At 40.9% G+C, this 27,683-nt stretch overlaps 1 protein-coding gene across 1 annotated transcript; it reads right to left on the bottom strand.

Moving 5' to 3' along the window:
- Positions 1-359: 359 nt before the first annotated feature.
- Positions 360-22,687, bottom strand: LOC147308783 (carboxyl-terminal PDZ ligand of neuronal nitric oxide synthase protein-like). The gene is made up of 10 exons (XM_086272167.1): positions 22,142-22,687; positions 21,354-21,425; positions 19,157-19,249; positions 18,979-19,037; positions 17,656-17,764; positions 13,353-13,482; positions 12,774-12,901; positions 5,536-5,697; positions 4,392-4,560; positions 360-3,938 (listed from the first exon to the last, which is right to left on the bottom strand). The coding sequence occupies exons 1-10, from the start codon at positions 22,244-22,246 to the stop codon at positions 3,406-3,408; spliced, it is 1,560 nt and encodes a 519-aa protein (XP_086128293.1). The 5' UTR covers positions 22,247-22,687; the 3' UTR covers positions 360-3,405.
- Positions 22,688-27,683: the final 4,996 nt, after the last annotated feature.

The raw sequence follows: 27,683 nt of genomic DNA, 5'->3' as shown, positions 1-27,683 counted from the left end.
TAACGTGGCAAGATGTGGGAGGGTAATGGCTAACGTTATTCATATTTTCTACCTTATCTGCTTACATCAAGCTGCTTCTGTCTGCAGTGTGCTTAATGGGAGCTGACCCTGTTTAACGACCACAGCTGGTGTGTCTCTAACGATAATAGGGGGCCATCGGCCTCACGAAGGACCACATCTCATTTTCTCAAGCATTTGGAAATACTAACGAGGAAAACATTTCTAAAAGGTCAGCCCAGAAACTGATGCGGCTTATTATTATGTTAGGGACATATTTAGGTTTGAAGCAACCCTGGATACATTTCAGCAATTTGTAAGTTTCACCAAACGAAGAGGACACACATGACAACCGATGGCATTTGAGAAAGGGCATTTAATTCCACGAGGAGAAACATCGATGTAAGTGCACTTTCATTTTCAGCACACTTCTTGTGAACAGACATAACCTTGAAGAGAAATGTTAAGAGACTGACGGTGCAGGGTGATAAGCTTCAGGGAAGAGAGGAAAGGAAGGTGAGGAGAGGATGGGGGAGGGAGTAGGGCCAAGACGAGATTAATTGATTTTGGAAAGAACTCAAAAACACATCCCCAATCCAGTGATTTAAAGAGCTGGCTCACAGTCAGCGTGATGGAGCCGGTGCGGCAGCTGGCTGCAAGAATATGAAGGCATCCAGAAGTCTTTTAGATCACATATTTTTTGGAATTTGTACTTTGAGGTCATTTTCAAAACAATTTCTTTAAAGGGTGTTGCAACAGTGACACAGCAGGTTATCACTGCCGCAATACGGCATTAATGAATTATCCCTACAGTATGGAGCGACTACAGTTTTTAACAGCATAGACAAGACTGTAGCAGCACCTGCCTGGTGATATGTGCACCTCTGACACACAGAATAATCAAATGAGAAAATCATCTTTAACTACATAATTAGAACGAAGACCATTATGATCAAAATCATGCTGAATATATATAGAATAGCTAAGTTAATCAGACTTTACTATGTACAATGTACAGAAAAAAAGGTCATACTTTCAGAGGTATAGCTGCTTATTAAACCCATTTCTTATATGAGATTACAGACGAGTGTCACAGCGAGGGTTAGCAAGGTCCCCACTCAAACCTCCCCAAGAAAGCCAACTATGTCAACATGTTTAAACAGACTTTTTTCTTTCTTGACGGTAATGAAAAAACAGCAAAAATGACTGTGTCCATGCTGGACATGTCATCAAACCACAGTGTAAAAAGCCGTTTGAGTGGCTCTCAGAGGCGAGGAACCAAACATTACAACAATCATCAAACACACACACACACACACACACAGCAGAGATTTTCAGACAGCCTGCAACACCACAGCACTTGTACTGACTAATAGGGTTTGAATGAAGCTGCACTGTGCTAAATGTCCCACTGCACTGAAGCCGAAAAGCAGAAGGTACATTTTAGTTTTGAGGATTACAGTACGTAATGTTACTCCATGTATGTAGTGTTGATTTGATAAAAATGTAATCTGAAAAATTAATATTAACTTGTAGAAATTGGCAAATTTATGAACTGCTTCAAATAAACAAGTCACATTATTCCAGCCTCAACTGTTTAACTTAGCTAGTTATTAGCTAACATAATAGCTAAAAGCTACTTGTTAAATTTGTGAACATGATAACACACTAAATAATTGCCCTTGTGCCTCAGGCTGAATTTAAACATATGCTCACATGAAATACACTATGTACATACTGTCATATCATGAATTTTAACTGCTTGAACATGGCAAGTTGTGCACAGATTAGCATTTTAGTGCAACTGTCATGCTAGCTGCCAAATTTTGTGAACACCAATCCGTTGAGTCTCTAATCACATATTATTCTATTGGAAGATGACAGTTTAGCACTTAAACATCACACAGTGCCAAATATAAGTGCTTAGGTCAGAGAATGCCACTTTCAGCTTGCTAGCTAGCATCAGCACGAATGTTTCTACCAAATTTGTGACGCAGTGTGGGAAACGCCGGATAAAGATGCAGGCTTTTCCCACACTGCTTGCACACAAAAAAAACGCCACGCAATCAATACTGAACAATGGGGCTTTTTCAACTTCACTGTCAGAAAAATCTTGTTTAATGAACAGTTTCTGGTGCACAAACTGCAAATGAAAAACACAGTATTTTCCATGAAATTCTTAAACAGCAAACCTCTCAACCATGAGGGGAAAACACTCGCTCAGCAGGCCTACACATGCCTCGAGGCGCAAACTGTCCAGGAAGCCAGTGAAACCTGCCCCAGTAACGCGAGCACCTTTTCTGTATTTGGCCTGTGGCGATAAAGCTGTGTGGACCGTGACGGATCAACAGTTTCTTTAAAACCTAGAAGAATCAGAATTTTACTAGCGTGCTACCAATGGCTATTAATCTATTTCCATTTTCACTAAACCACAGTACTTGAAATAAGAGACTCATTTTGACATCTTTTAGTTAAAAATTAATGGAAAATAAACAAAAACGGATAGATGAAATCCATTTTTAAAAAAATCTACAGGTTTTGAAAGTCTAGGAAACAATAAAAAAAAAGTGAAAAAAAAATTCATTTTGAACTTTATACTGGTTTCACATGCTGTGTCAAGCAAGCATGAAAAAATCAGACTAGTCTTCACTCACAATTGTTTGGTGCAGTTTATGCATGAGAAACTACTCAGTTACCTCCACTTTTCAGGCAGTGTTTTGCTTAGTCCCTTCCATTCTTAACGACTTTAACTGTAAACTGTAGTTTTCCACACTCAACTTTTTGAGTCCATCAGCTGGGTACTTATAGTGCACTCTGAACATGTACTCAAATGATCACGTGTAATTATGGAAGTACAGCAATTTTTGACACAGCATTTGTGTGCATATTAGCATAGCATTTAGCTCACCCTCATAGAGCAGCTAGCATGGCTTTAGACATTATGATGTCTAAATTTATTATATAGCAGTTACCAAGGATTAACAAAAATATGGATGATTTGCAAACAGCATGCTCAATGATTCTAAGACATTTCTGCTATTATTATTATTATTATTATTATCATCATATTACTGCCCTAGTTGGGTGTCACGGATTCTAAAGTAATACATTACATTTTTCTGTGTTGCAGAAGTGTGACATATTAACTACATAATAGCAAGAAATAACAATCCACAGAGCTACCAGTGAACCAGACGGACATTTTCTTAAGCTGTGCAAATCAAAAGGGCAAAAAATGTCAAACTTTTGCCAGGACAGCGGTGAGTGAGCGCGACAAGCAATTTATTCCTGCAGATTATGCAGTTTTCTGTCACGTTATACAGATAATTTCAGATTCTGAATTTTACTTATTTCCCATTGGGCTTTTACATAGATTCAAAGTTGCCTAGTGCAGCTTTCACAGCACCACTAAACAGCCATTTCATCTCCCAAGCAGTCTGGCAGACTTTCTGCATTCAGCACATTTAAAAGTCGGGCTCCTCCGTCGGCCCCCGCTCCCTCCCCCTGGCCCCAGCTGTCCCGGTCATCGCTCTCATCTGTGTTTGATTCGTACTCTGATCCAATCCCAGATTCCCTGAAACGAAGCAACTCCAGGGCTCCCAGGACCTGCTCCCCCAGCAGCGAGCTTTCATCGGGGGCCCCGTCGCTGGGAGTCTCCCCTGTGTCCTGTCCCTGTTCCTGGCTGTCTGCCGCTCGGGAAGCAAAGCGGAAGCACTCAAGCCTAACTCCGCTGCTGCTAAGCCCCGAGGGGATGGTGTCAGCGCCCATGGTGCCTGGAGAGCAAGACCTGGGCAGGACAGAGACCCAGGCACTATTGCTAATCTGAAGCTGGGACTGAGCTGCTAACAGGCCCGTAGATGACGAAGGGGTGAGGGGTTCATGAGGAACGCCGGGAGGCTTTGCACGAAATGTGATCTCCAGAAGACTGTCCTGGGAACCCACTGTGGAAAACAGAAATGAGAAGAGATCAAATATGACATATTTATAATGGATTAAGCAAAGAACAAAAGATATTTCATTATCACATATAAACAGAGATGCAGATCATGTAAGAAGAGGGGACTGGTCAAAGCTGAGATTACAAAGAGTGGGATGACGTCTGTGCTGGAACGGGAGAACGGGGAGCGGTACCCTCTAAGAGGGCTGTCATAGTATAATTAACTGTGTGCCAGAAGCAGGAGAGAAAACGGAGTAGAAGAACATGAGCGCAATGGGAAAGAAAGAAACTAATTAAAAGTAAAGAAAAATAGGGAGAAATTTTAACGTTTTTATTACAGATTAGATTGGAGGTAAACAGGAAGATTAAAGGCAGCCAAATAAAAATCTACACTACACTTTAAAGGAGAAAATGATCTGAGTGGAAAGTCAATTACAAAAGTGTATTAGCCACTCACTGGATGTTAACTGGCCCGCAGCTTTGAGCTCCAGCTCCTGGATCTGTTTGACCAACAGGGAAATGTGCTGCAGCAGGTCTGTGTTCTGCTGCAGCAGCCTCTGCACTCTGGCCTGGGCTTCAGTCCGAGCACACAACTCCACCGACAGCTGTTCCTGCAAAACATTTACCTAAACACACACACAGACATACAACTTTTAAATGCCACTGCCCGGGAATATTAAGTGTTACCTGAAACTGTTCAAAGTTTATGTAAAGGTTTAGTGTCTGAAAGCGCTCTGTGAATTTCATAATCATAAATACAGATACTCATGTCCTGTTTCCTGGGAGGTTTTGATAATTTTTTTATGTGATCAGGAAGTTTTGTGTCAAACAGCCTTTGCTCAGTTACATTAAGTAAAGCACATTTAATTATTGAGCATATTTTAACCCCGTAACATCAAGCAGATCATATTTTAGACATATACCTCTACATAACCCAGAATGAAGACTCATAAATGCAAATCTTTTCCTTTAAAAAAATGTCCAGAAGGTTCAATAACCACTCCACTTTCAACAAATTACAATTTTTCTGCCAATTATTTCATGGTTTTGGCTTTAAAGGGTTAAAACAACTGATGCTGGTATGCACACAGGCAGGTGAATTCTTCAAGGCTTGTGATTTTTTATTAAATGAATCACAGCTGATGATTCAGTGCACAAAAAAGAAAAAAAAACCCCTGTGTGCATCAATACAGTTAGTGAGAGTTTCATCACAAAAAGGAAGAGAAGAAAAAAATTGTGCGATAGCGTCACAGTGGCATGAGATCACCTGCTTTAAAAATACTTGGGATATTTTTAGCTTCATTTACTCAGCACTTATGGGTCGGAACACACCCCTTTTTAAATGCAAGCTTCATTTCGATCTCAACTGCACTTCCGTGACGTTTTAATGGCGCTACCTCGCGTGGTTTCAACACCATCGCGCTGACAAGATCTGTCCACAGACAGGCAAACACACATAAACAGCTGCTATACTCAAAACTGCCGTTGTGGAAGTTTGCACTACGGTAAAATTTTCCATGAACACATTTTCCCATTAAGAGACTCACACAAACTTAAAAGGTGAAAATATCTTCTTTGAGGTTCCAGAAGGGGAAAATTACCTGCGCTGAAGCTGCTAGTGCTTGTTGTTCCTGCTGCTGCAGTTGTTTCTGAAGGAAGTGGACCTGGTGCTCTGCAGAGCAGGATCCCCCTGCTGCAGCATGAGCCAGCACAGAGGCTCCAAGGATGGGCGAGCTCAGCAGAAGAGACGGGTTATCAGATACCTATAATGAATAATAAAATGATGGTCATTTAGGCTCCACTACTTCTACAAGCTGAGTTGAAGTACTTTCACTAGTCATTCACTACACACATAAAGACTGCTATCTACAAACTTTGACAACCACTATGCTGGGATCAGACTACACAGTATTTTTGTAGGAGTAGGCAATTATAGACTTGTTTTGGCTTTTCCTGACCGAGAGACATATAGGAGTACACACACACTCGGGATCAAATCAACGTTTCCCAAGAAAAGAATACAATCGGACAACGGCAACCAAAGTAGCTCTTTTGATTCCTCTCTCAGTTCCCTCTGTCCTCCTACCTGTGAACTGGAAATCCATCTCAGCATATCCTCATGAAGGATGTCTCAAATCCTAAAATACACCCAGAGGATGGAGGAGTGAGGAGAGATGAGTCTCACAGGAGGAGCTATGATTGAAGCTGCACAGCTCTATCCTTTATGGAAGTGATTTTTTATTAGTGACTCGTGAAAAACACTCAAAGGGACAAAGCTGGAATATACAAAACCTGAAGGGCGTGAAGAGGACTCCTGAAATAAGTAAACGCTGTTATGCTTATCTGAGATCGTGGAATAGAGCAGTAGGTTTTAACAAAATCATGGACAAATGATCCAGCAGTGTTATACATCACATTTAAGTGAGATTGCTTTTAAATTACTGAATCTGTCAGAATCTGACTGATGTAGGAGTTTTAAAACCGACAGCGAAACAATATTTGGTGATTTAAAAATCTGCCACCTCAACACCCCCGTGTGTGTTGGGGACAGCTCTTTCATTATGCTTGCTTTGTTTATGCTATATACTGTCTTCAATTACAGTTGTGTAGAGTATCTTATTCTTATTCTATTCCAGTGTTCACTAATTTTTGCTATATAACTTTGCACTGTCCACTTTCTGCTGTAACAAAACAAATTTCCCACGTGTGGAACTAATAAAGGTTATCTTATCTTATCAATGATGTTTTAGACAATGTCCAGTTTGCTACCTGGTTGCCTGTCCAAGTGGATCCCACATACCTTGGTTGTATTACACTAATGCATTAATAGAAGAGAGATAGTTAGACAACAGTGTAATTGTCTGGAACTACTCTTCGGTTATTAAAGCGGTTGTGTTTTTAAAACCTTTGAAAGAGGAGTGAAAGAAGCTATCAATGTCCACTGTAAACAACCATCTTTGAACGATGACCTGGATGACTGAGAACCTTCACAGACAGATAACTACAGCCCAGCCCAGGCAGCAATATATTGACGACTAACCTTGTATTGTGGATGAATTATCTCAGTTGTTCTCCTGACTGAAGATTGGACCGTTTAGTGGAAACAAAGTTAGCGTTCATCCTCCAGCTTCACTGTGCTAATGTGTTTATATTATGCTAGCCATAGCTAGCCACCACATAGCACATCATTATATACCAGCTAGCCCAACTTCAGTAACCCTCCAAACGTCACTGCTGTTTAGTTTCCTGTCTTCATTTATGTTGGAAGTGATAGCAGAGCTGTACGTTTAAATTTTTTCAGAAATCACTCAGTCAGACAATAGTATATTATGTTTAGGTGGAAACTAGCGAGCTAACGCCCTGCTAACATCTAACTCCACTAAACTTCATAAATTCTGTTTTCATGGATGCCTGGATTTTAAACTTAATTGTTACACCTGGTAAAGCAGCAACACTGATTATTTTATTAAAGATGAAAGAATTTATACAGTTTGTAACTCTCAGTGATGCCACAGTGTTTGTTTGACTTTGGGACCTGAAGCAGAGTTTGGACCCGAAAACGGGTAATGACATCAGACTTAAACATCGGATATCAGCCGATAATATTGGTCTGCCCATGAATTGGCTTTAGCTTTTATCCATTATGCCACATTATATGAGGCACACTGGTAAGTTGACATAGGGCTGCACGATTTTGCATAAAATGAGAATCACGATTTTTTGGCTTAGAATTGAGATCACGATTCTCTCACGATTTTCTTTTCCAGTATAAATATTTATTGCACTTATTAACTGCACATCAACTTCGTAACAGTTGAGACTGAACATAAAAACAATAAATAAACATAAAAACAACAAATGTCTCACGTTTTGTTGTTGCCGCAAAATGTTGTACTGCTTGAAATTCTGTCTCCACCGTTGCTCGACGCTGCGTGTATAGAGCAGGTAGTGCAACAATAGAAAAATAGTTGCGGGACGGCACTGTGTAGCGTTTGTCTAGGGTGTTGATCATTTTCCTAAATCCCTCGTTTTGCACAGTGTTATCTTTGGTCAGGTGATAAGTAATAGCCTCCGTAATTTCTTTATGCCTGCGGGAGTTCGACGGGTATAGGGAAGCGCTGTATAAGGTTCCCGTTATTGATGTTTGGGTGGTTGACCGGGACGGATTTTCTCCTGTCACTTTCTCGTCATCCCTGACGTGCTCTCCGTTGGTTTTTCTGTACCACGTGGTATAAGGCTCCGCCCTTGTCATTTGTTGAGCAGGAAGAGTGAGCGCTTGTTTTCATGCAGAGTACGTCCCGAATCAAAATGCGGTCCAATCGTCGTCGTCTTTTTTTGTTTTCTTTTTTTTTTTAAATCGTTGTCATTTGGAAATGAGCTCGCACATAAGTATGAATCGAGATCGCGATTTTCTAACGATTAATCGTGCAGCCCCAAGTTTACACTCTGGTTTCTTTCCGGACACGAATAACCAACCTGTGTTAAGCTGATATGTTGTAGGCTGAAGTCGGCATTAGCCCCTGACATCAGGAAGAAACAGAGCTTGGCCACAGACAGAGAACAAAGTATAAGGCAGCAAAACCCACAATCCTACGTGACTAATAGCAGAAAGAAAAAATATATGAAAGTTTGTATGTGTAAAAGCATGTCTACAGCAGTGGTTTGAAAGCCTCTCTTTGCCAGTCTGAGCTCCTCAGGGAGGAAAATGCAAAGAGATGCTGCACTGACAGCAAGGAGCCTGTGTGCTTTCATCCCAATGGAGAAATCCGCAGATGGTTTCTTAGATATCCTCACTGCTTGATGCTTAGGGTGTCTACAAGGAATTTTGTGATGATCTCTTAAAATGTGTGTATAATGTGAATCCACTTTTACTGCTCAATGCTGCTGAAGTGCAGGCAGGTAGAGTGAAGTGCAGCAAGCCTGGAGCGAGCGAGAAAGCGATCAATGCAATATCTACCACGCCAAGTTGCATAAATGAAGAAAATATCAAAGTGGGAACTGTATTTCACAGCAAATAAAAATCAATAAACGCTGCTATTCTGTTGAAGTTGCTGCTGATGGAGAATTCTTTAGCGTTGGCTGTTCTTCTGTAAACTCTCTACTACTTGGTGTTTGATTTTTTCTTTGAGGTCCTGACGACAGGCATGAAATTTACCAACATTTTAGAGCTGAAGATTGAATTATCTTGAAGTGTGTGAGGCACTGTGATAAATCAAAGTCTAATATTTAGACTGGCATTTTTTTTAACATAAGCATGATAATTATACTGTAAAGAAATGACCTTAGTCCAATAAGAATAAAAAAAATGTGAAAGCAGTGCTTTAATTAGGGTTTCTATAAATAGATGTGTATTGACTGTATGGGCCGCTGCTGCTGGGGTGAATGACTCACACAATTATGCTGGAGTGCTACAGCAGGAATTGTTGACATGAAAGTCTCATCTGTCAAGAAAAAGATGGGAAATCAATATGTTGGACTCCATTGTCATTAACACTTCACTGTGAAGGACACTTGACCTTCAGATTACAAACACAGGACTGAGACAGGTTGCACGTGAGACCTGATGAAATGCTGCAGGAAAATGAATAACGCAAAAACTATGACGCTTAAATTCCCTTGTTCTTGGGTCATTGTGCAATTAGACTTAATAACTGTTCGATTCGAACCAATTAACACCTCATCAGAACAACACCGGTTTTCTCTCTTGTGAGTAATAAAGCTGACAGTTCCTCAGAGACTCGGTGGGAAAATGAGCAGACAGGCAGATAGCAGAGAGCGGCTTGTCCGACATCACAGGACGAGCAGAGCAGCACTTAGAAATCCTGGCTGTGATTTCATCAATAAACCATATGATCCTATCAATATTGAAGAGCCCGTCTTCACAAGCAACGCTTAAAGACATGATTGCTTACAAGACCGCACATCCCTCTGAGCTCTGAGCCGTTTTCTGATCTTCTTTTGAGCTTTTATGAGGACAAACTTTAAAATTAGCAAACTACCCATCTGTGAGCTGTGGGACTCCAGGAAGCACTGAATAATACAATATTTTTGACTTTTTTTAAAATCCCATCCATCATCTATATATTTTGGTAACCTAATTCAGGATTAACAAATGGGTGGATGGACACTGGGCTTGAGGTGGCGTCGACTCTGGTCATCAGTTAATTTGCATTCATATTCAAACTTAAGGATAATTTATAGCCAATTAACTAATCAACATTTCTGGAGGAAACCAGAGTTACAGCCACTCCTACCCATAGTTAACATGCACAAGTTGCTTCTGCTCACTCCTAAATATCTCAGACCAGTTCTTCTAAAACATGGATGTAACCACAGTGACGTCACACTTTGGTACTGGATGCATTTTGAAGCTTTATTTTGTTGGCGTTTTGGCCATTGTCCAGTTGTTTTTTCTTTTATTTTACCTTATATGAGAGGGTGCAGTGCAAATTTACCAGCTAAAAATGTACATTTACCTTTCCTTGGGTAGTAAGCCATATTCATAAACTGTATGGCTGCAATGCAGAGACACAAATATCTGCTTTTACTTTTGTCTTTGAGATACTGATGTCAAATTTGCTTCTCTTCACCTACCATGTTAGCATAAGACTTCCTTTCATATAATTCCCTTGTATTTACTTTCATGCTTTAAATTAACCGTAAATATTTAACTGTAAATAGATACCTTGCTTGTATAACTATCTAGTTTGGAGGCTCAGTTTGTGGTTTAGTCTGCTGGGACACATGTGTGTCCCCCACATATCTGTTAATTAGTGCTATGTAATAGACTAATGAAATATTAGACTTTTATTCTCCAAAACAGAAGCACAAACGTATCGGATGGTTGCTATCACACAGCAAGGCATAATATTAATATCGGAATAGTCCAAATCAATAATCAAGGCGAATGAGTCACAATTTTTTTATTTTTTTTTTTACCACACTCACACTTTCTATTCAGGGGGAAACTATCCAGGGACAAAACACGCTGTACCAGTCTGTAAACATGTTTTTTTATGCTGTAAAGCTGTTATTTCAACATGGCAGGATCGGGGGCTCACTCCCTTTGGAGGTAGCCTCCAGTGGCACCAAGAGGAACTGCAGTTGGCTTGATTTTTCAAGAGATGAAAATGCCCCGTTGGTATCAATGAAAAAAGGTTTTACAGAAAAAAACAGGAGAGCGGTTTTCTAGAATATGTCATGGCCTGAATCAGCTCATTGGCATTTAAAGCTATAGACAATGGAGCCAAAAACCAGAGGTATACCTCTGTGAAAAATTAAAGATATGTTGGTATTTTTAACAATGAAACTTGAAGGATGGGAACGTGCTTGACGTATTTTAACTAAACTAAGGTACAAAATAGGAGAAAAAGTCCCTTTTTTGTTCTGCACATTCTGATTTAAAGATCATATTTTGTGGTTACCTGACTTCAAGAGTATAAGATCTGTGAAAAACACTGCCTACAAATACAATATGATACTACATACTGTTTTAAATGTGTCATATCTAAACATGACTTCCTATAACATCCTGGGCTATATTCAGAAATTTGAGAAAGCTCCACCCACATTATTATAGCATTATTATAATAGTAGTATAGTGTAGATTACTATAGGTAACTTGCCCTTGGTTATTTTTCTAACAGTAATCCTAATGAAATGCTTACAAGACAAAATAATTGTTTATTAATAGTAAAACTGACTCATTTATAGTTCTTTATTATAGTCATTTCAATTTTATTTATACATCTCCTAAACTCTCACCTAAAGATGCTTTACACTGCAAGGCAGAGACCATAAAAAGAGAAAAGAGAACACCTCAGCTGTCTATGAGCGTGAAGGAAAACCTGTCATGGTTCTGGGTCCCTTTGACCCAGCATTTTGAGTTTCTTTTGTTTTAGTGATATTTTGTATTATGTTTTAGGTTCAATAGTAGTCTTAGTCTGTTTTATATTTTCTCATATTCCCTGTTTAGTTCCTTGATTATTAGATTCCCCCTTGTGTCTTTGTCCACTGTGTGTCTGGTTTCCCTCCTTGTGTTTTATTCTATGTTCCCCCCGCTTATCATGTTTATCCATGTTTCTCCAGCTCGTCATATCGCTCTCGTGTTCCCTCGCTACCTCTTGTCTGCCTTTCCTCCACACCTCTGTCAAGCTCATGTTTCCTGTTTTATTGTAAAAGACGTGCGTTCCATGTTCAGTGTGTTTAGTTTTTGCTTTCCTGGTCTCGTTGTGTCTAATTCGTCTCAGCTGAGTTTCCCATGTGTTTTCTGTTCCCTCGTCATTCCCTGTGTATTTAAGCCTTCCCTCTGTTCAGTGTCATGTTCTCCCTCATTCCCTGCCGTGTGCTCTGCCTACCTGCCTCTTTAGTCTCATGCATATTCTAAGTTTAGTTAGTTTTGCATTTTCTGCTGTGTTTTTGAGTTCAGTTTTGCCTCTGTGAGTCTACGTTTGGGTCCTATCTTGCCTGCTTTACACGGCCAGTCCATGACAAAACCTTCATTTTAACAGGAAGAAACCCCCAGCACAACCAGACTCAGGGAGGGGGGCATCTACCATGACCGGTTGGGGATGAGAGGAGGAAGACAGCAAAAGACACACATTGGGAAAGAGCCAGAGTTTAAAATTAATTACTAAAAATTAAATGGACTAAATGCAACTTGGTGTATAAATACAGGAGATGACTGAAGGAGAAACGGTCAGTGCATCATGGGAAACCCACCCATGTGCCATATCCATCCATAAATAAAATGTAAGTGTGCCTATATCATCTCCCTGCAGGATTTCTGTGTTTCCATGTTTCATAACAGCGATGCTGAAATGATGAAGGGCAACAGTACCTTTCCATCATTACCAAGAGCCTCGTCCTTTTTACTCTTCTCCGGGTCTGATGATGAGACGCACTCAATGCTCTCCTCTGTAGTGGCTTCAAGGTCTGTCTCCTCTGACAATGCAAACCTCTTCTTTGCTGCAGAGACCAGATGCACAGGATGGATTGTCATGCTTTATAAAAAAATAAATAAATTGTGCTTTAAAGTTCGCAACATATCTAGAGGCAGTGACAGCAACAGTGTCGGCTGGCAGCAGCCCACACAAAAAAGGGCTTTGATCAGTGGGCTCGCACAACTAACCAAAACCAATTTGCAGCTTCAACATTCAACGTGGCAAGTTGAAAAAAAAATGGAGGAGGATAATGACATCTTTTCACACAGAGGTGTGCTCAACTGCCACTGTTTGATTCTGCCTCACTCCGAGTTTTAGCTTGTATAACAGAGAAAGCGAGAGAAACAGGAGTCGCAGGCCTGTGTGCGTTGTGTTGTGTGACAGAAGCGGGACGGGAAGAACGGGAAGACGTGAGAGAGAAGGGAGTGGTTTTGCGGATGCAGATTTGTGTGTTTGCGTTTGTCGGTGTGAGTCACCTGGCACCGCCTGCAGCTCCTCCGCCTTCCCCTCCTCATCCTCCTGCTCGTCGTCTTTCTGTTGCAGGGTCAGCTGGTGACACACATCAAACGCCTGACCCACTGTCCGCACAATCCTCATGGCCTGAGACTGTGAGAGGGGGTGGGGTGGAGACACCAAGAAGATGGTGTGTGTGTGTTGAAGTTTTGAGAGAACAGCAGCAGGAGGCCAACGAGGGTGGATGCACAAATGAAAGTACACAGTTGGGGAGAAAATGAGGCCCCAGAGGAGTTGCACAGGAAGAAAAGCGAATACAGAGAGAGCGAGTGTATGAACATTGTGCACAGGTAACGAGAGAGAAGATGAAAAATGCAAGCAGGAGGAGGAAAGGGAATATTGGGGCAAAGCAGGAGGTGAAGGCAGACGGAAACGGAGGGAGGAGAAAGAAAACAAATTAGGACAGCAAATGCTGGGAGGACTTGAGCTGCTTGTCCTTGTGTATCTCTTTTGTATACATGCTGCTGTCACAGCGATGATTGGTGTAGTTCAGGAGCAAGTAAATTTGATGGCAGAGTGAAGATTAAGCCATTTTTAGTATAGGAGGTTCAATTTAATTTGAATTAGACACAAATATTAACTACTAAGATCTTTTTAGTTGGGTCGCAGGAATGGCGCTACAGTAAGGACTACAACTCATCTTAAATGTTTGGTAACTGTGCTAGGGTTAGGATCTGATCTGAAGAAAAAGCCATTAGAGATTAACCCTGACATTTACAAGCATGTCCTAAAACTTGATTTTCCACTAATTACAAACCCTAATTATACACAGGAGGAGAGACGCCCAGAGAGTTACAGAAAAAATTACACAGTATTAACCCTCGGTTGAAAAATGTCGACTATTTTACTGTAATCTCTTTGTTTTATCTCCACAGTTAGCTGGAAAGGGTTGCATATTGAAACAATTGAAATATAACACACTTAGCTCTGAATGATGTGAAACGCCACGAATGTGGGAAGTGAAATGACTGGCCTACAATAAGCCTCTTTGAATAGAAAAATAAAAATCAAGCAAGTACAAATGTACATGCTGGCATCAAAAACGAAAGAAATTCCATCCATCCATTCTCTTCCGCTTATCCTTGTTAGGGTAAGCATGGAGAGTGGGAGGAAGCTGGAAGAGAGTACACGGAAAGAACCCAGCAGTGCTCGTCACCGCGCTGCCCATGATTAGGAATATTATTCTCAGTTAATTATTAACTGATAAATGGTCATATTCACGATTTCTTGTGTATAACTGTTTTCACTGATGCACATTCAGATCAAAATCTGTTGTATGGTGAAACATCGAACACGGAGGAAAGCATCAAGTTAAATAAATAGTTAGTTTACATGTTGTTTTTAGTCTTAAGAACAAACAGCTTAATGCTTCTTTTTCTTGATTTTTTTTAGGTTGTCAGAGCCAGATCTGCATTTGTCATCTGTCCATATTTGTCTGTTTTAGTGTTTTAATAAAAAAAACCCCAAATGGTTGCAAAGTGGTTTAGCTCAACAAGAGGAGAACTGCAACAAGTGTCATGTGTCAATATTTGATTCATGAGTTTTCCAGACTTCTACATCATCAGTGTTTCAAAAATGCAACCATATATGGCAATACGATATAAAAGGCGAAAAGAGTTTGTACAACTCTGGACTCTCTTAGGCAGCTTTCTTGTAATTGCCTTAAGTATTCTTCAGACATTCAAAGCTCTTCTTTGGATGTTTCTGCCTTTTGTTCTGTTCTCTGTCAACATGCTCTCACACTGCTTCGTTAGTCTGTTGAGGCCAATCCATAACTGATGGATTGGCCTCAACATGTATTTCCATTCATTCTTTTGCTGCATTGGCAGTACGTTTGGGATCAGTGTCATGTTGAAAAATGACACCCGATGGCGCTGTTCTGCATTCATAAATCCATCAGTTTTGACATGCTCTCCAACAGCACAGTCACAAACTGTGACAGAGCCTCCACCGTGTTTTACAGACTGCTGTAGACACTCTCCTGACCTCATCTGTGCAGATGCATCTCTCAGGTCCTCTGTCAGGCCTGTCCTGGTTTTTTTCTCTATTTCTTAAAGACATGACTTTCAGATGTTGTTCTACTAAAGATTTTTTCCTCATGCCAAGATATCAAGATAACAAGTTTTCAACTAATAGGTCTTTGAAAGCTTTTTTTCAAAAATACTATTTCATGCCTGTCAAACTGTGCTATGTTTGGTATTTTAAGTAGATTCAGCTAAAGAAATGGGTGCTAAAGCTAAAGTTTTGGGTTTTGCAACTGGCTGCTAATAACAAAGTGGTTCATCCTTTGAGCTATGTGTCTTTTTAATTTTTGGATGGCTCAACAAACCAAAAAAACAACACTTCTCTGAGTGAAAACAAGTGAAAAAGCAGCCTTTGGAAAGCCTGGAGATCTATCTATCTACAGCTCAACCTCGCATTTCTTTTTCCATAAAGCCTTAATATGCAGTCCAGAGGCAGCAACCTTAAACCACCGGAGTTAAACTTTATCCACCATATCCTTCCCCAGTCTCATTACAGGTGACGCTTTCCATATTGAACAGTGGCACAGAAATGCATTTATTGATATCTGCCTCTAGAGGACCATCCTGCCTCCAGGCATTCATTTTAAATTTCAAGGCAACTCGAGCTTGAAAGTAGTTCAATCAAGTGAAATAGCAATATAAAACAGCAAAAGCAAAAACACTGTAAGAAAATTTGTCATATTTCTCAATCGATACAGAATTTAATTCTTCTTTAAAATTGTCAGGTTAAACTGACAGGCCTCCGAGGGCTGAGCACAAAAGGCTGTGTTGGTGTACCGAGCTGACATCGAAGCTTTGCTACGCTGCAACATGCCGTGATGAAAATAAATCAAATCTCCTCTTATCAGCTGGTCCATCTCCTCCTACTCAGCACACATGCTTGGCCTGCAACAACCAGATAAGGCTCAACAGCCCCAAGGAGGTAGAGAAGCACCACAGACCATGTCTCTAACATTGTGATGTGTATTTGGTTCAGCTGTAGTGAAAATGTCTTTAAGCGCGGAGCGAAAATGCCCCTTTTTCTTTTCGCTTCCCACCAGAACGATTAGTATTCAGCTTCACTAAGCCACTGTCTGTCTGGTATCCATGGTGAAGGGATGGGAGTCAACCTCAGTGATGCTCAGTCTTTGTCGTGGAGGAAAAATTGACACTGCTTGATATGCAGATATGTGGAGAAGAACACGCCTCTCATTTTTCATAAGTTATTTACTAGCACAGCCATTGGGGTCTGATTCTAGAAGTGCGCGCTATGGCTATACATCCCTGAGATTACAGACATGAACGCTATTAACAGATGCTTCAGAAGCTGAACTGGAAATGCAAATAAATGTGCTTTTGTTGATGTTAAAAAAGAAAAAAAATCTGCAAAAGATGTTTGTCTATTTCTGAATCGCTAAAACAGTAAAACACTGGAAAATATACTTTCAGTCATTCGCTCAGAGGTGGTTTTAGATGGGAAGACGGACAGAACCATCCAGTTTTTTTCACGTCAACTTAGCCTTTCACAGAGATTGAAGACTGGGAAAAAGAGAGTCGACATGTTGCCTCTAACAAAAAGGGGGAAAAAAAACCCTACAAGCCTCTGAGCAGTGCTCTGATTAACACATTCTGTTTGTATCTTGTTTAATCAGCACAAAACTCAGCGCGTGACGTCACAGCGCCCACAAGACGAGCAAGCCGAACAGCCAAAAAAAAAAAAGTCCAAATGAACGGCAGCTGTCAAGTTAACATTTCATTTATCTCTGGAGTAAACAAACAGCACGCCAATTAGCGAGCTTCAGAGATCCTGGCAGGGTTAATTCTGTTTCCACTGAATAGAGTTTGGCTTGCTGCTTCCCTTATTTCTGTGAAGCTCTATCTTCAGGTAAATGGTATCTTTGCCCTCATCAGACTGTGAGCCAGAGAGTTTAGGAGCCTCCTAAAATGACCAAATTGTTAGCATAGAGAGCTATTTGCTAACAAGGTGAACTGGTGAAGATATTCTGAAAGCAGCCTTTAAATAATGCAAACTAACCCTTTTTGTGCATTTGTGAGGAAAATGAAGGAAATGGAGACTCGGTGGCTAATTGTCATTTTTGAAAGTAACGTCTGTTAACAGGAGTAGAAATATTAAGATGCCTGGTTAATGTCGCTAACATTACCATTATCTCCAGAGAGGAGAGGAGAGGGCTAAATTGTAATGAAAGGTAATGTGTCATTTATGTTTGCAGTAGTTTTGGGATCTGTGAGCAGTGAGGCTTACCTTTCTCTTAGACTTAAACACGTTGCAGCGGAAAATGTTGCTCTGTCCGTCTCTGGCTATATAACTGAATATCTTTAAGTCTTGAGCATCATGTGAGACGTAAAAGATCCTGTTGAGGCAAGAAAACATGTCAATTTTTTTGTAAATTGGGTGTTTGATTGAGATGGTTTTTAATGTAAAGTGCTCATTTTTCTCCCTGCTATGTAGCTTTTTTTCCTCAGTAGAAAATGCTGCCACTAAACAGCCTCCAAGACCTTGTTTTGTAATCCAGGCCTTTTCAGATTTTTTGATCAAATCCAATTTTTTTGTCTGCTCGTTCACACTACAAATAAAATGCGACAGCAAACGCGCTCTTGTGTGAATGCTCAAAGCGGCCCGCATGCGCAAAAGAAGACGTCGCACTGTCTTGTGTCAGTGACGTAAAAGACGGATTTAATGTGACATGACTGTTCAAACAGCAGTCGCTTTCAAAAACATCGGATATGTATCAGATTCAGTACCACATATGAAAGTGACCCAGATTGGATTTGAAAATATCGGATTTGTGCCGTTCACACTGTCATACCATGATCGGATATGGGTCACATAGAGCAGCGGTCCCCAACCCCCGGGCCTCAGACCGGTACCGGTCCGTGAGTCGTTTGGTACCGGGCCGCGAGAGTTGAGGCTCAGGTGTGAAATGTATGGTTTTCAGGGTTTTTATCGGTTTTCAGCGTTATTTTGTTATCGTTTTTATTGTTAACTTGGTTTTCCTGGGTCTTTTCACGTGTGTTATGAATAAATCTTATTTTTTTCGGTACCGGTACTAGTTTTATTTTGTTTTATTTATCCGCGACACCTTGTGTTTCCTCCTGGTCTTGAACAGAGAATTTTTCATATGCAAGCAAACGTATGAAGCGCTACACCGCTTACTGTAGTTTAACTTTAAAGTTTCCACATAAACCTGAGATATGTATGAACCAGCTGCTCTGCCCTGCTAATGACCTGATTTATTTTTTAACCCTATCAAAAATCACATAAAGTTAAATCGCTTATGCTGATTTAGGATCTGACAAGTAAAATGATCACTGAGAGAAAAGTTAAAAGCCACACGCAGACTTCATTTTCACCAAAGTTTTATGATGGCAGCTCTTAAAATATGAGCCTGCATTTCTTAGCTTTTGTCACATCAAATGAGGAATGAGACGTCTGGACTTTTCGAGAGATGGGTACTAAAATGAAGCTTTTCGTTGCACAGCCTGACAGGGAGGTTGTGTTTTGGATGCATGTAAACATATTCCAGCAGAGCGACATGTACACGTTGTTACAGTCGAGAGGGCCCACCTGTGGATAGGATCCTGTGTCACCAAGATGGTGTTGTCGTCCCACGACCACCCTTTTCTCTGTTGCAAGACAAAAATCACACAGGTTCACGCTGACAACTGTGACTTAAAACAAAGATGTCATTCAAGGTGCGAAAACAAGTAAATGGAAAAATCATATGTGGTTGTGCAACACCGACCTTCCTCTTTTTGCGCAAAATCACTTTGACGAAGTCAGTAGATACGACAATGTTGACCTTCTTTTTCTTTATGTTCTTCAACTTGAATTCATACTGTGAAGGAAGAATAGATAGAATAAACAACAAATCCAAAAGTTGAATCAAAGCAAACTGATTACAGTACTACCCGGTCTGACTCGCATTAAATATATTTATGGTCCTGCAGAGATGGAGCTCGATGAAGCGGAGGGATCACACAGACAGGAGCTATCTTTTTTCACTGTCTTCTTCCCCGGAGGAAAACTGGGATGGCGTAAACATCGAGAAACTGTCAGTTTCTCTTTCTGGGAGCTTTTTAAGTTTTCAAAGGCTGACTTCCCAGAGGGAGGCGGACATGTGTGGGACGCTTTCATCCCTCTGCTTGATTAACAGTGTGTCCTCCAAATCTTACAGTCATAGGATGTAGGGTAAAAAACAAAAAACAGAAAGATTTGTATGAAATAACATGTTTGGCTTTGAAAACACAAAGTCCAACATCAGATTATTAATTGATCAGATAAGGTTTGATGAAATCACTCTCCAGCACACACACAGTTGCCCAGCGTGTGCAGCAGGCTTGGATATTCTCTGTCAAGTTTCCTTTGGTTTGTGTAAATATGAGAACACAGAGCTTTCTCTTAGTTTCATCAGAAACTGGAGGCGGAGCTGATTTTAGTCCAGAGAGGTTTGACCATGCAAGCCTGCGACCTGTGTCCTTGTCATCTGGTCTTGTCCCGTTAATGCATCTGGTTGTTGCTGTGTGAGTTTTTTCCCCACATGCAGGCTGGATGCAGGTGCTCAGGTGAAGGACATTGATCTCTGTGGTGTGTGTGTGTGTGTGTGCAATCCAGGCTAATGCAGCTCTGCATAAACCAGGACCATCCATCTCCGCACACGCTGCTGTCAGAGGGAGATGAAGCGTTCGCGCCACGTTTTCACGCACATGAGCCTGAAACTAATTCACACTGAAACCGCCCCCGAACAAAATAATGCTACAGGTTGTGGAAGCTCACCTCTCGTCTTACCCCCTGAGCCACTGCGAGTGCTTTAAGGACAAGTTAGCTTTTGAATATTCACAGTCTGTCTCCCCCAGAAGCAGAGACTATTAATTACTGTGTGATAACAGAGTTCAAAAACAGCCCGAGCATTTTACAAACCTGCTTTTATGTTATCCATCTTAATCCCACACACATTTACAATCTTTTTTTTTTCCAGTTTTATTGTATTTTCATCATTTGTCTCTTTTTGCCTCGTTTGCCTTCTTATTATCAGTTTGTTTCAAAGACTTAGAGCAAAGCATTTCACAGTCTTTTAGATAGGAGCTTTGTAGTAAATTAACATTGTCTGCTTAAGCACAGATAAATAAAAGCTAAAATGCAGGAGAAAAGCCTTCAGCGGTTGGATTGCTTTGTGCATTGTGTGGGTTTCTCTCTCTTCTTTCTCCATTTGAGCTGCTCTGTTGAACGTGTCTGTCATTTTCTCCAAAATGCATAAAAGCAAGTTTAGAATCTACTTTCTAAAAATGTGCAAACACACACACACACACACACACACACACTACTGGGATGCCTGAAAATACAAGGGGAATCCAAACACACACAGCATCCCTACATCTTTGCCAGTGTGATCAAATGTCCAGCATTGCCCACTGTATGGGATGCTGGATCAGGATTAAGTCTTTCCTTGGGTGTCACTGGGGAGGCGGCCGATCTCCGAGTGACACCATAAACTTGGTTGTTAGATTAGATGCAACAGCTGACAAGCAGCTAAATCCTTTCCTCCCCGAGTGTCTCTGTCACACTGCAGTGATGTTTAATGACAAGGCCGCGTGTTGTTTCCAGCGGCCTTGCATGATCGTAACAAAAGGAGGCTTGAAGGATGTTGTTTTTTTCCCCCTGATGGCATCAAACATATCCCTGTGCGCCGTGTCTCTCCTCAGCCAGAAAATCCAAGCTGCCCTATGAATCCTGCCCTGATTTAAACTGCTCCTGACGGCCCACTGAATCTGCCCACTGTGTAGTTTTACACAGACAGGTCATTTATGTGTAAAGAGGGGACGCCGAGCACAGAGAAAGGAACTTGTGAGGAACGTGCACAAAGACGTGCAGCGAACGTCACCAGTGTTTCAAAGTGGGTTTTGTCAAAGAGGCAAAGTGTGTGTGCTTCAGGGAAATCTTACTCTGATTCTCCTCATTGCTGCAACTATCTCCATTCGACTCCCGGGGCGGCCCACCTCCAAACTGCCTATGTACTGCAAAACATAAGAGAAAGGTTTAAAGACGGGATTGTTAAGGAAGTGAATACTTGGGGAGTGCTGGGATGACACACTGTCTCCTCTTTAGATTGAACCAGTGTCAGCAGATTTTTTTTTTACAGTTTTGGATAAGCAGACAACTACGTATAAAATTGTAATTACACTGCACATTATTTTTTCAAGCAAATATCAAATATAGACGATTCTACCTTCTCAGATTTGGCAATTTGCAGTTTTTAATCTGTCTTACATTACATAAAATTATGAATTTGGCTATATAAGTGTTGGTCAAAGAGGACAACACATCCGAACAAACTATGTGGATTTTTTTACAGATGTTATTAGTGCAGACCAGAGACAAAACAGTAAAACTTAAAGAACTGTTCATAATTCCCACAGTGCAGTCAGTCTCATTCATCTGCACTAAACCAAAACTTTGTATTATCCTTGAAACAAGATTATGAAAATGAATTTTAAAAAATGATAAAGTCATAAAGGGAAATTTAATATAAAATATAAAATTATTGCATGATCAGAAGACGCAACAATAAACTAACACACACAATTATGCAAGAAAAAAAAGAAAAAAGAAATATAAGACGACATCTGAAACCCAAGAAGCCCACATAACAGTGTTTAGCATATTAGGACTCGCTGGTCTTCAAGCCTGAAATGCTGCCCAGAAAGTACAATCTGTTGCAGAGGCTTCTTACCTTTGCCTCGAAGCACACCCCATGCTTAAACACCTCCTCGTTGTGCATGGGGATCCTCAAATCTTGCGCGTCATCCACTAAATTGTACTTGGTTACTCCTGGCATCGCTTTAATTTTAGCTCACTTGCTCCCGACACTTGTTTTACGACAGTGCTAGAGACCTGCAGATATGCGCATCTCCTCCGGCGCTCTTCCCTCCGCCCTCTCATCGGAGAGACGCGTCACTCCGGAGGTCATGCCGTGGCCGAGGCGCCACGGTCGCGACCGAACGATTGGTTGATGGGCTCAATTAATGTGTTAATCGGCGATCGGTGAGCGGTCTCACTGGCCCGTTTTTTTTTTAAAGCCGGGTTGAAGCGAAGCACGACTGAGGAGCAGTACGCGTCGCCACCGCCGGGGACCCGGTGACGCACGGATCTCAACACTGGATCGTTTTCTTCTTCAAGTTCCCTCAGAATTAATTAATGACTCACTGTCTGCACGTGTACTAGCTATTAAACGGGATGCATGACACCTAATAGATGGAGAAATACTCAGTGGTGTGTAGGTTATATCAGCAGCTGCTGCTGGTGTTTGGTTGTGTGACATCTAGCGGCATCACAGGGAACAAACAAAACCCTGAAGACAGTTTAGTGGATTCGAGATTCTCCAGGGCTGTGTGGCCTCCTCAGAGTGACAATTCATGTCGCCAGCATTTTCAGAGAAGCTCAAACACCTACAGAAAAATCAATCAATCAATCAATAACCCGACACATGCCTTTAACCGTCTGGTGACACACTGTTGATATTTATTTATCAGTTAACTCTTACCCTTATAAAGAGCATGATTATTAAGGAGACCAGCTGGATATTTTTTTGGGTTAAATGTACATATATGATTTTCCATGTGGACATAGATTAGACAAAGTAAGTAAGTAAAAATACATAAAAATTCTCACTATGCAGTTTCAGAATTCAGGAATTCAAATTTTGCCACATAGAGACAAACATTCTTGGGTGAAAAACAACAATATTTGCTGAATAAATTAGACCGACCTGTTTCGTTTTTTGTAAAAAACAAAACAAAAAACAACAACAACAACTTATGATGCCCCAGCAGATATTAATTTAAATAAACAGAAAGCATTAACTCAAATTACCTCTCATACAACTGAGGTATGGCATGCAGAAGAGCAGCTAGCAGCAGCAGAGCACAAAGGCTCACCAAAGTCAGACAACAGAAGATACTAAAATTATTGCCCGGTCTGATGAATCTTAATTTTTGTTGCCACATTTGGATGGTAGGGACAGAATTTGATGTAAACAACATGGAAGTGTGGCTCCATCCTGCCTCATACCAGTGATTCAGGCTGTTTGTGTGGGTGTAATGATCTTTTCTTATTTTCTTAGTACAAAATGAGCGTTATTTAAACACCAAAGCCTCCCTGAGTAATGTTGCTGACCATGTCCATCCTTTTATGACCACACTGTACCCATCTCCTGATGGCGGCCTGGAGTTCAAGGCGGTCTCCACAGTCACAGGAGATTCATGTCACAGGTGTGGTGGAGCTGACTAATCTGTGGATCAGCTGTGTGATGCTGTCATATCAATATAAACCAAAGTCTGAGGAATGTTTCCAGGAACTTGTTGGATTTATGTGATGAAGAATGAAGGCAGTTCTGAAGCAAAGGGGAGTCAAACCTGATGAAATGAAAAAAATATGTGATGAGTGTTTTTTTTTTTTAGATGAGCTGAAATTGATAATTTTAGAATGAACGAATGAATACTGACAGTTGGAAAAGGTGAGTGGAGCTGCTCGTCCTTTCACAGCAGGAGGAGATAACTCGCCTGAATCCACAGCTTTTTGCCATCACCTAAAAAGCTTTCATGTCCTCACATGCACCTTATACAGTGTGACAAGCCTTCTCCACAGATTTGAGATATTCTGAAGTGAACTGTGCAGATGTGCTTTGCCCTCAACTAGTTCTGTTTTGAATTCAGTCACACCATTTCCCCAGCAGGGGGCAACAGAGCTCTTTACACGCTCAGGAGGAGTCAAACGCTCCCAATAAATACCAGGCACACACGTTCTCCATATCCATCTGTATGCAGCTTGTCTTTCACTGACCTGTGACAGAAGACACTGTGTAACTGTTGTGCTCTCTGTGTCAGTGTAAGGCACACACTAACTCTCACTACACACACACAAACATTTTTTCCACAATGCCAGCGTCTGACTGCTGTTTTCTGGGGACTATTTGTTGTGGCATTTGAGGTTGTTGTCTTTAAATTGCCTCATTTCAGGTATTTAAGATCAGCGTCTCCTCCAGAGATGATAACTAGTTTTGTGCACCTGCCATCTTTTCTAAGCCCTTACCGTGGCCGGTGACATGGCCCTCACGTGTTTTCATGTCACAAGGGTTCAATCTGGTGCTGCAGGTAAACAACCAAAGCAGCTTTGTTCAGATGAGATGCAACATGGGTAAGAGATAAGATGCAGGTGCATTATTCTTCTTCTTACGTTTCTTTTATGTCATATGTGGGTGCAGTAGGATTTTCTTTCTCATGTGACGTCAATGTCTGTTTACCGATTTACATTTTAATAAAAAAATAATACATGGAAAGAGCTGGAAACCAACCTCTGTGAGGCTGTATTTAGTGGGAATTCTTCTGAGGGATCCCAAAGGAAAAAAGCTAACAATCAGGGAATTCATCAGATGTGGTCTGATAAGTTAGCCTCTTGGGGTAACTTCTAATGTATCAGGGGTTCTGAGGTGGCCTGCGGGTGTCCAGATAACAGATATCTGGGGCAAGACTCCACAGAGCACTGATCTTTTACAGTCCAAATACGAATGTAGATAAAATCAGACAAGAGTTAGTGGTTTCAAGATTACTCCCTGCACAGACCTGCATGCAGCCAAAGGCCAGACATACTAGGTATACACTACTCAGAGTACTAAATGATATGGAAATTTGTAAGATCCCCATTGATAAAATCTTATCCCCTGCTCACATATTCTGTGTATTCATTTGAAGATAATAACTGATAAATAATAACTGATACCAGCTTCTCAAATGTGAACATTGGTGCTTTTTTGTCTTCAAATCTCTGAGCCTTTGGTGGTGTTTTTACTTTTTTCTGAATCATTAGAGGCCAAACGGTGGATTAGTAAAGACTGATAATGAGTTTCAGGTAGCTAAACTAGTGATCAGTATTAATTCCCTGGAAAGCAAGAATTTAACTGCAGTTTAGTTCTACTGAGTCATGCTGTGAGTGCACAAGCAAACAGAGGAAGAAAGCAGGCTTTCTCTGAATCTCTGTCATTGTCCTGATTGCTGGTGCCATTTTTTTTAACCTTGCACTGGGCAGTTTTACTAGTATACCGTGTCACATGGGTAAAAAGGAATCAGCTGTTGTGTTATCTACAAACTGCTGCTCGACGTGCAGACTGACACGAGATCATCTGCTTAGGCACATTCGCTGCTCTTCATAGATCAATAAGCACACAAGCCTGCGGCGTTTGTCAAAGCAGCTGAGCTCAAAGCCGACGTTCCCACAAACCCAATTACCTTGTCACCGTGGAAGCCACTCTAGATAGTTATTGACACACGCATTTGCCAGCGTTTCTGTGGATGAGGTTCACAGTCGTGAGGCTATACGTCACAGCGCTTCCCGTGTCTTTGTCGTGCTCCACGGGGAAACAGCCTCGGAGAATTGCTATATTAGCTGCATGCTGTGATTATAGAAAGCTGCAACAATCAGTTAAGTTTTTCATCACTTCAGGTAGATTTCATTCAAACTGCTTATTCATTTTTACGTTCCTCTTTGAATTTTTCATGGTAAACTTGTGATACACACTCTTAAGACTTCCATCCTTGTGGTGAATAAGCACAAGCACAACAGCCAACCAATGATATGTGACACACGGTCATAGCTACTGGGTCAGAAAGGGAAGCCAGTGAAGAAATGCTTTAAAACTGGATTCTTTCTCATGGTCAGCGAGGGCCAGTTTAGATTTGATCAAAGTCTGAGAAGTTTAGTATTTCAAAAAAGTTTATCATGTCTGCCATTTAGAGTCAAATACATGATAATGTAGGACGTGTTTAATGACCAATGCTGCCTCCATGTGAACGTGCAGTTTCTCCAGTCAGACATCTGGTTTAGTATCACAACAACAACACGATGTCACAACGGTGACGGCATGCATGTGTGCGGATGTTTCGCATTGCAAAAGTGAGAACTGCGTCAGATACAAAAATATTATTATTACTATTATTACTTGCAAAAATAAGTGTACGTGACAAAGGTGGTGTGGTTTATCATTTTCATGTCAGTGATGAAATTGAAATCAAAATAATGCGCCTAGCTCACGGAACAAATGAAGGAATAACGAACAAAGTAAATCTTTTTATTATCTTTTTAATAAGATCGTGGGAAACAAATAATGATAAGAAGAAGAAGATGACAAAGAAGAAGAAGAGAAGAACAAAACTTTCAAGTCACAAAAAGTGTTGTGATAGTAATTTGTCTCATCTCCACTGCAAGGAGTGAATCATGAGGTGCTGTCAGGATGTTTGGTGAAAACTCCATATTCTCTGATAAATCAGAAAAACCAAGCATCCGTTCAGTTTATGGTAAAAACCACAGAGGAAGTATAACCCAGGCTTACAGCACACCTTGTTTATGATTTGTATTTTCTGCTGTTTTTGCCTAAAACTGCTTTCATTTTGATTTTATTAGCATTTCAGTAAAAAGGGGAATGCTACCAACAGCATGCCGGATACTCTGACACTCATACGTGTAGCAAGTTTAGGTCTCCAGTGTGACTAATTTGCAACTTTGGACCATACCAACAATGCCATGAAACACTGAGGAGTCGGTTTTCTTGGAAATGTAATGGTAAAAGAACCACATGGGGGTTTACCTCACTTAGATAAGTCAGCATTATTATTGCTAATGACCTCTGTGCTTTAAGTTCCTGCTGGCTTTATGTATGTCACATGAAATAATGCAGAACACATGTTGAATTATGGTCTCATGTCTCAGTCTAAGAGTCCATAAGTGTTTATGATGATTTAACAAGTGGCCACAAAGTACAAAGCAGTTTATTTGCAGTAGCCTATTTTCTCCTACTTTACAAACCAAATAAATGAAAAAAAAAAAGAAGAATATTGTGCTGGGTTGGTCACCTTGGTAACCTGATAACCATGCCTGCAGCTCTTTGTTTTTACACCACTCCAGCGGGTTCAACCTCTGATGGCAGAGCCATTAATCACCACTCACACAGCAAGTATGTTTTAGAATCAGCATGCTGACTCACTTCCAGTACAGCACTCAGCGCTCTAATAATCCGGTTCCATGCTCTAGCAGAGCTCCACCTCTTTTGTTCTGAACTATGTTTCACCTTCCTGACATTAAAAGCTGTCCACTTAAAACGATCCGTGCTTTGGAGACACTCATACAGAAAATACCTGGTGAAGCCTCTCCCGTGCCAGCTCATCCAGGTGTGGGATCTATATGTGTCAACAGTCTGTAATAATGAATAATCCTGCATGCTTAGT

The sequence above is a fragment of the Aulonocara sp. 'chitande type north' Nkhata Bay genome, linkage group LG18 (genome assembly GCF_057382095.1).
Source record: "Aulonocara sp. 'chitande type north' Nkhata Bay isolate Kocher_YH1m ecotype deep benthic linkage group LG18, A_spYH_male_GT1.1, whole genome shotgun sequence".
NCBI classification, from domain to species: domain Eukaryota; kingdom Metazoa; phylum Chordata; class Actinopteri; order Cichliformes; family Cichlidae; genus Aulonocara; species Aulonocara sp. 'chitande type north' Nkhata Bay.
Note: the sequence above shows the minus strand (reverse complement) of the source record. Positions and strands in the feature narration are given on the sequence as shown.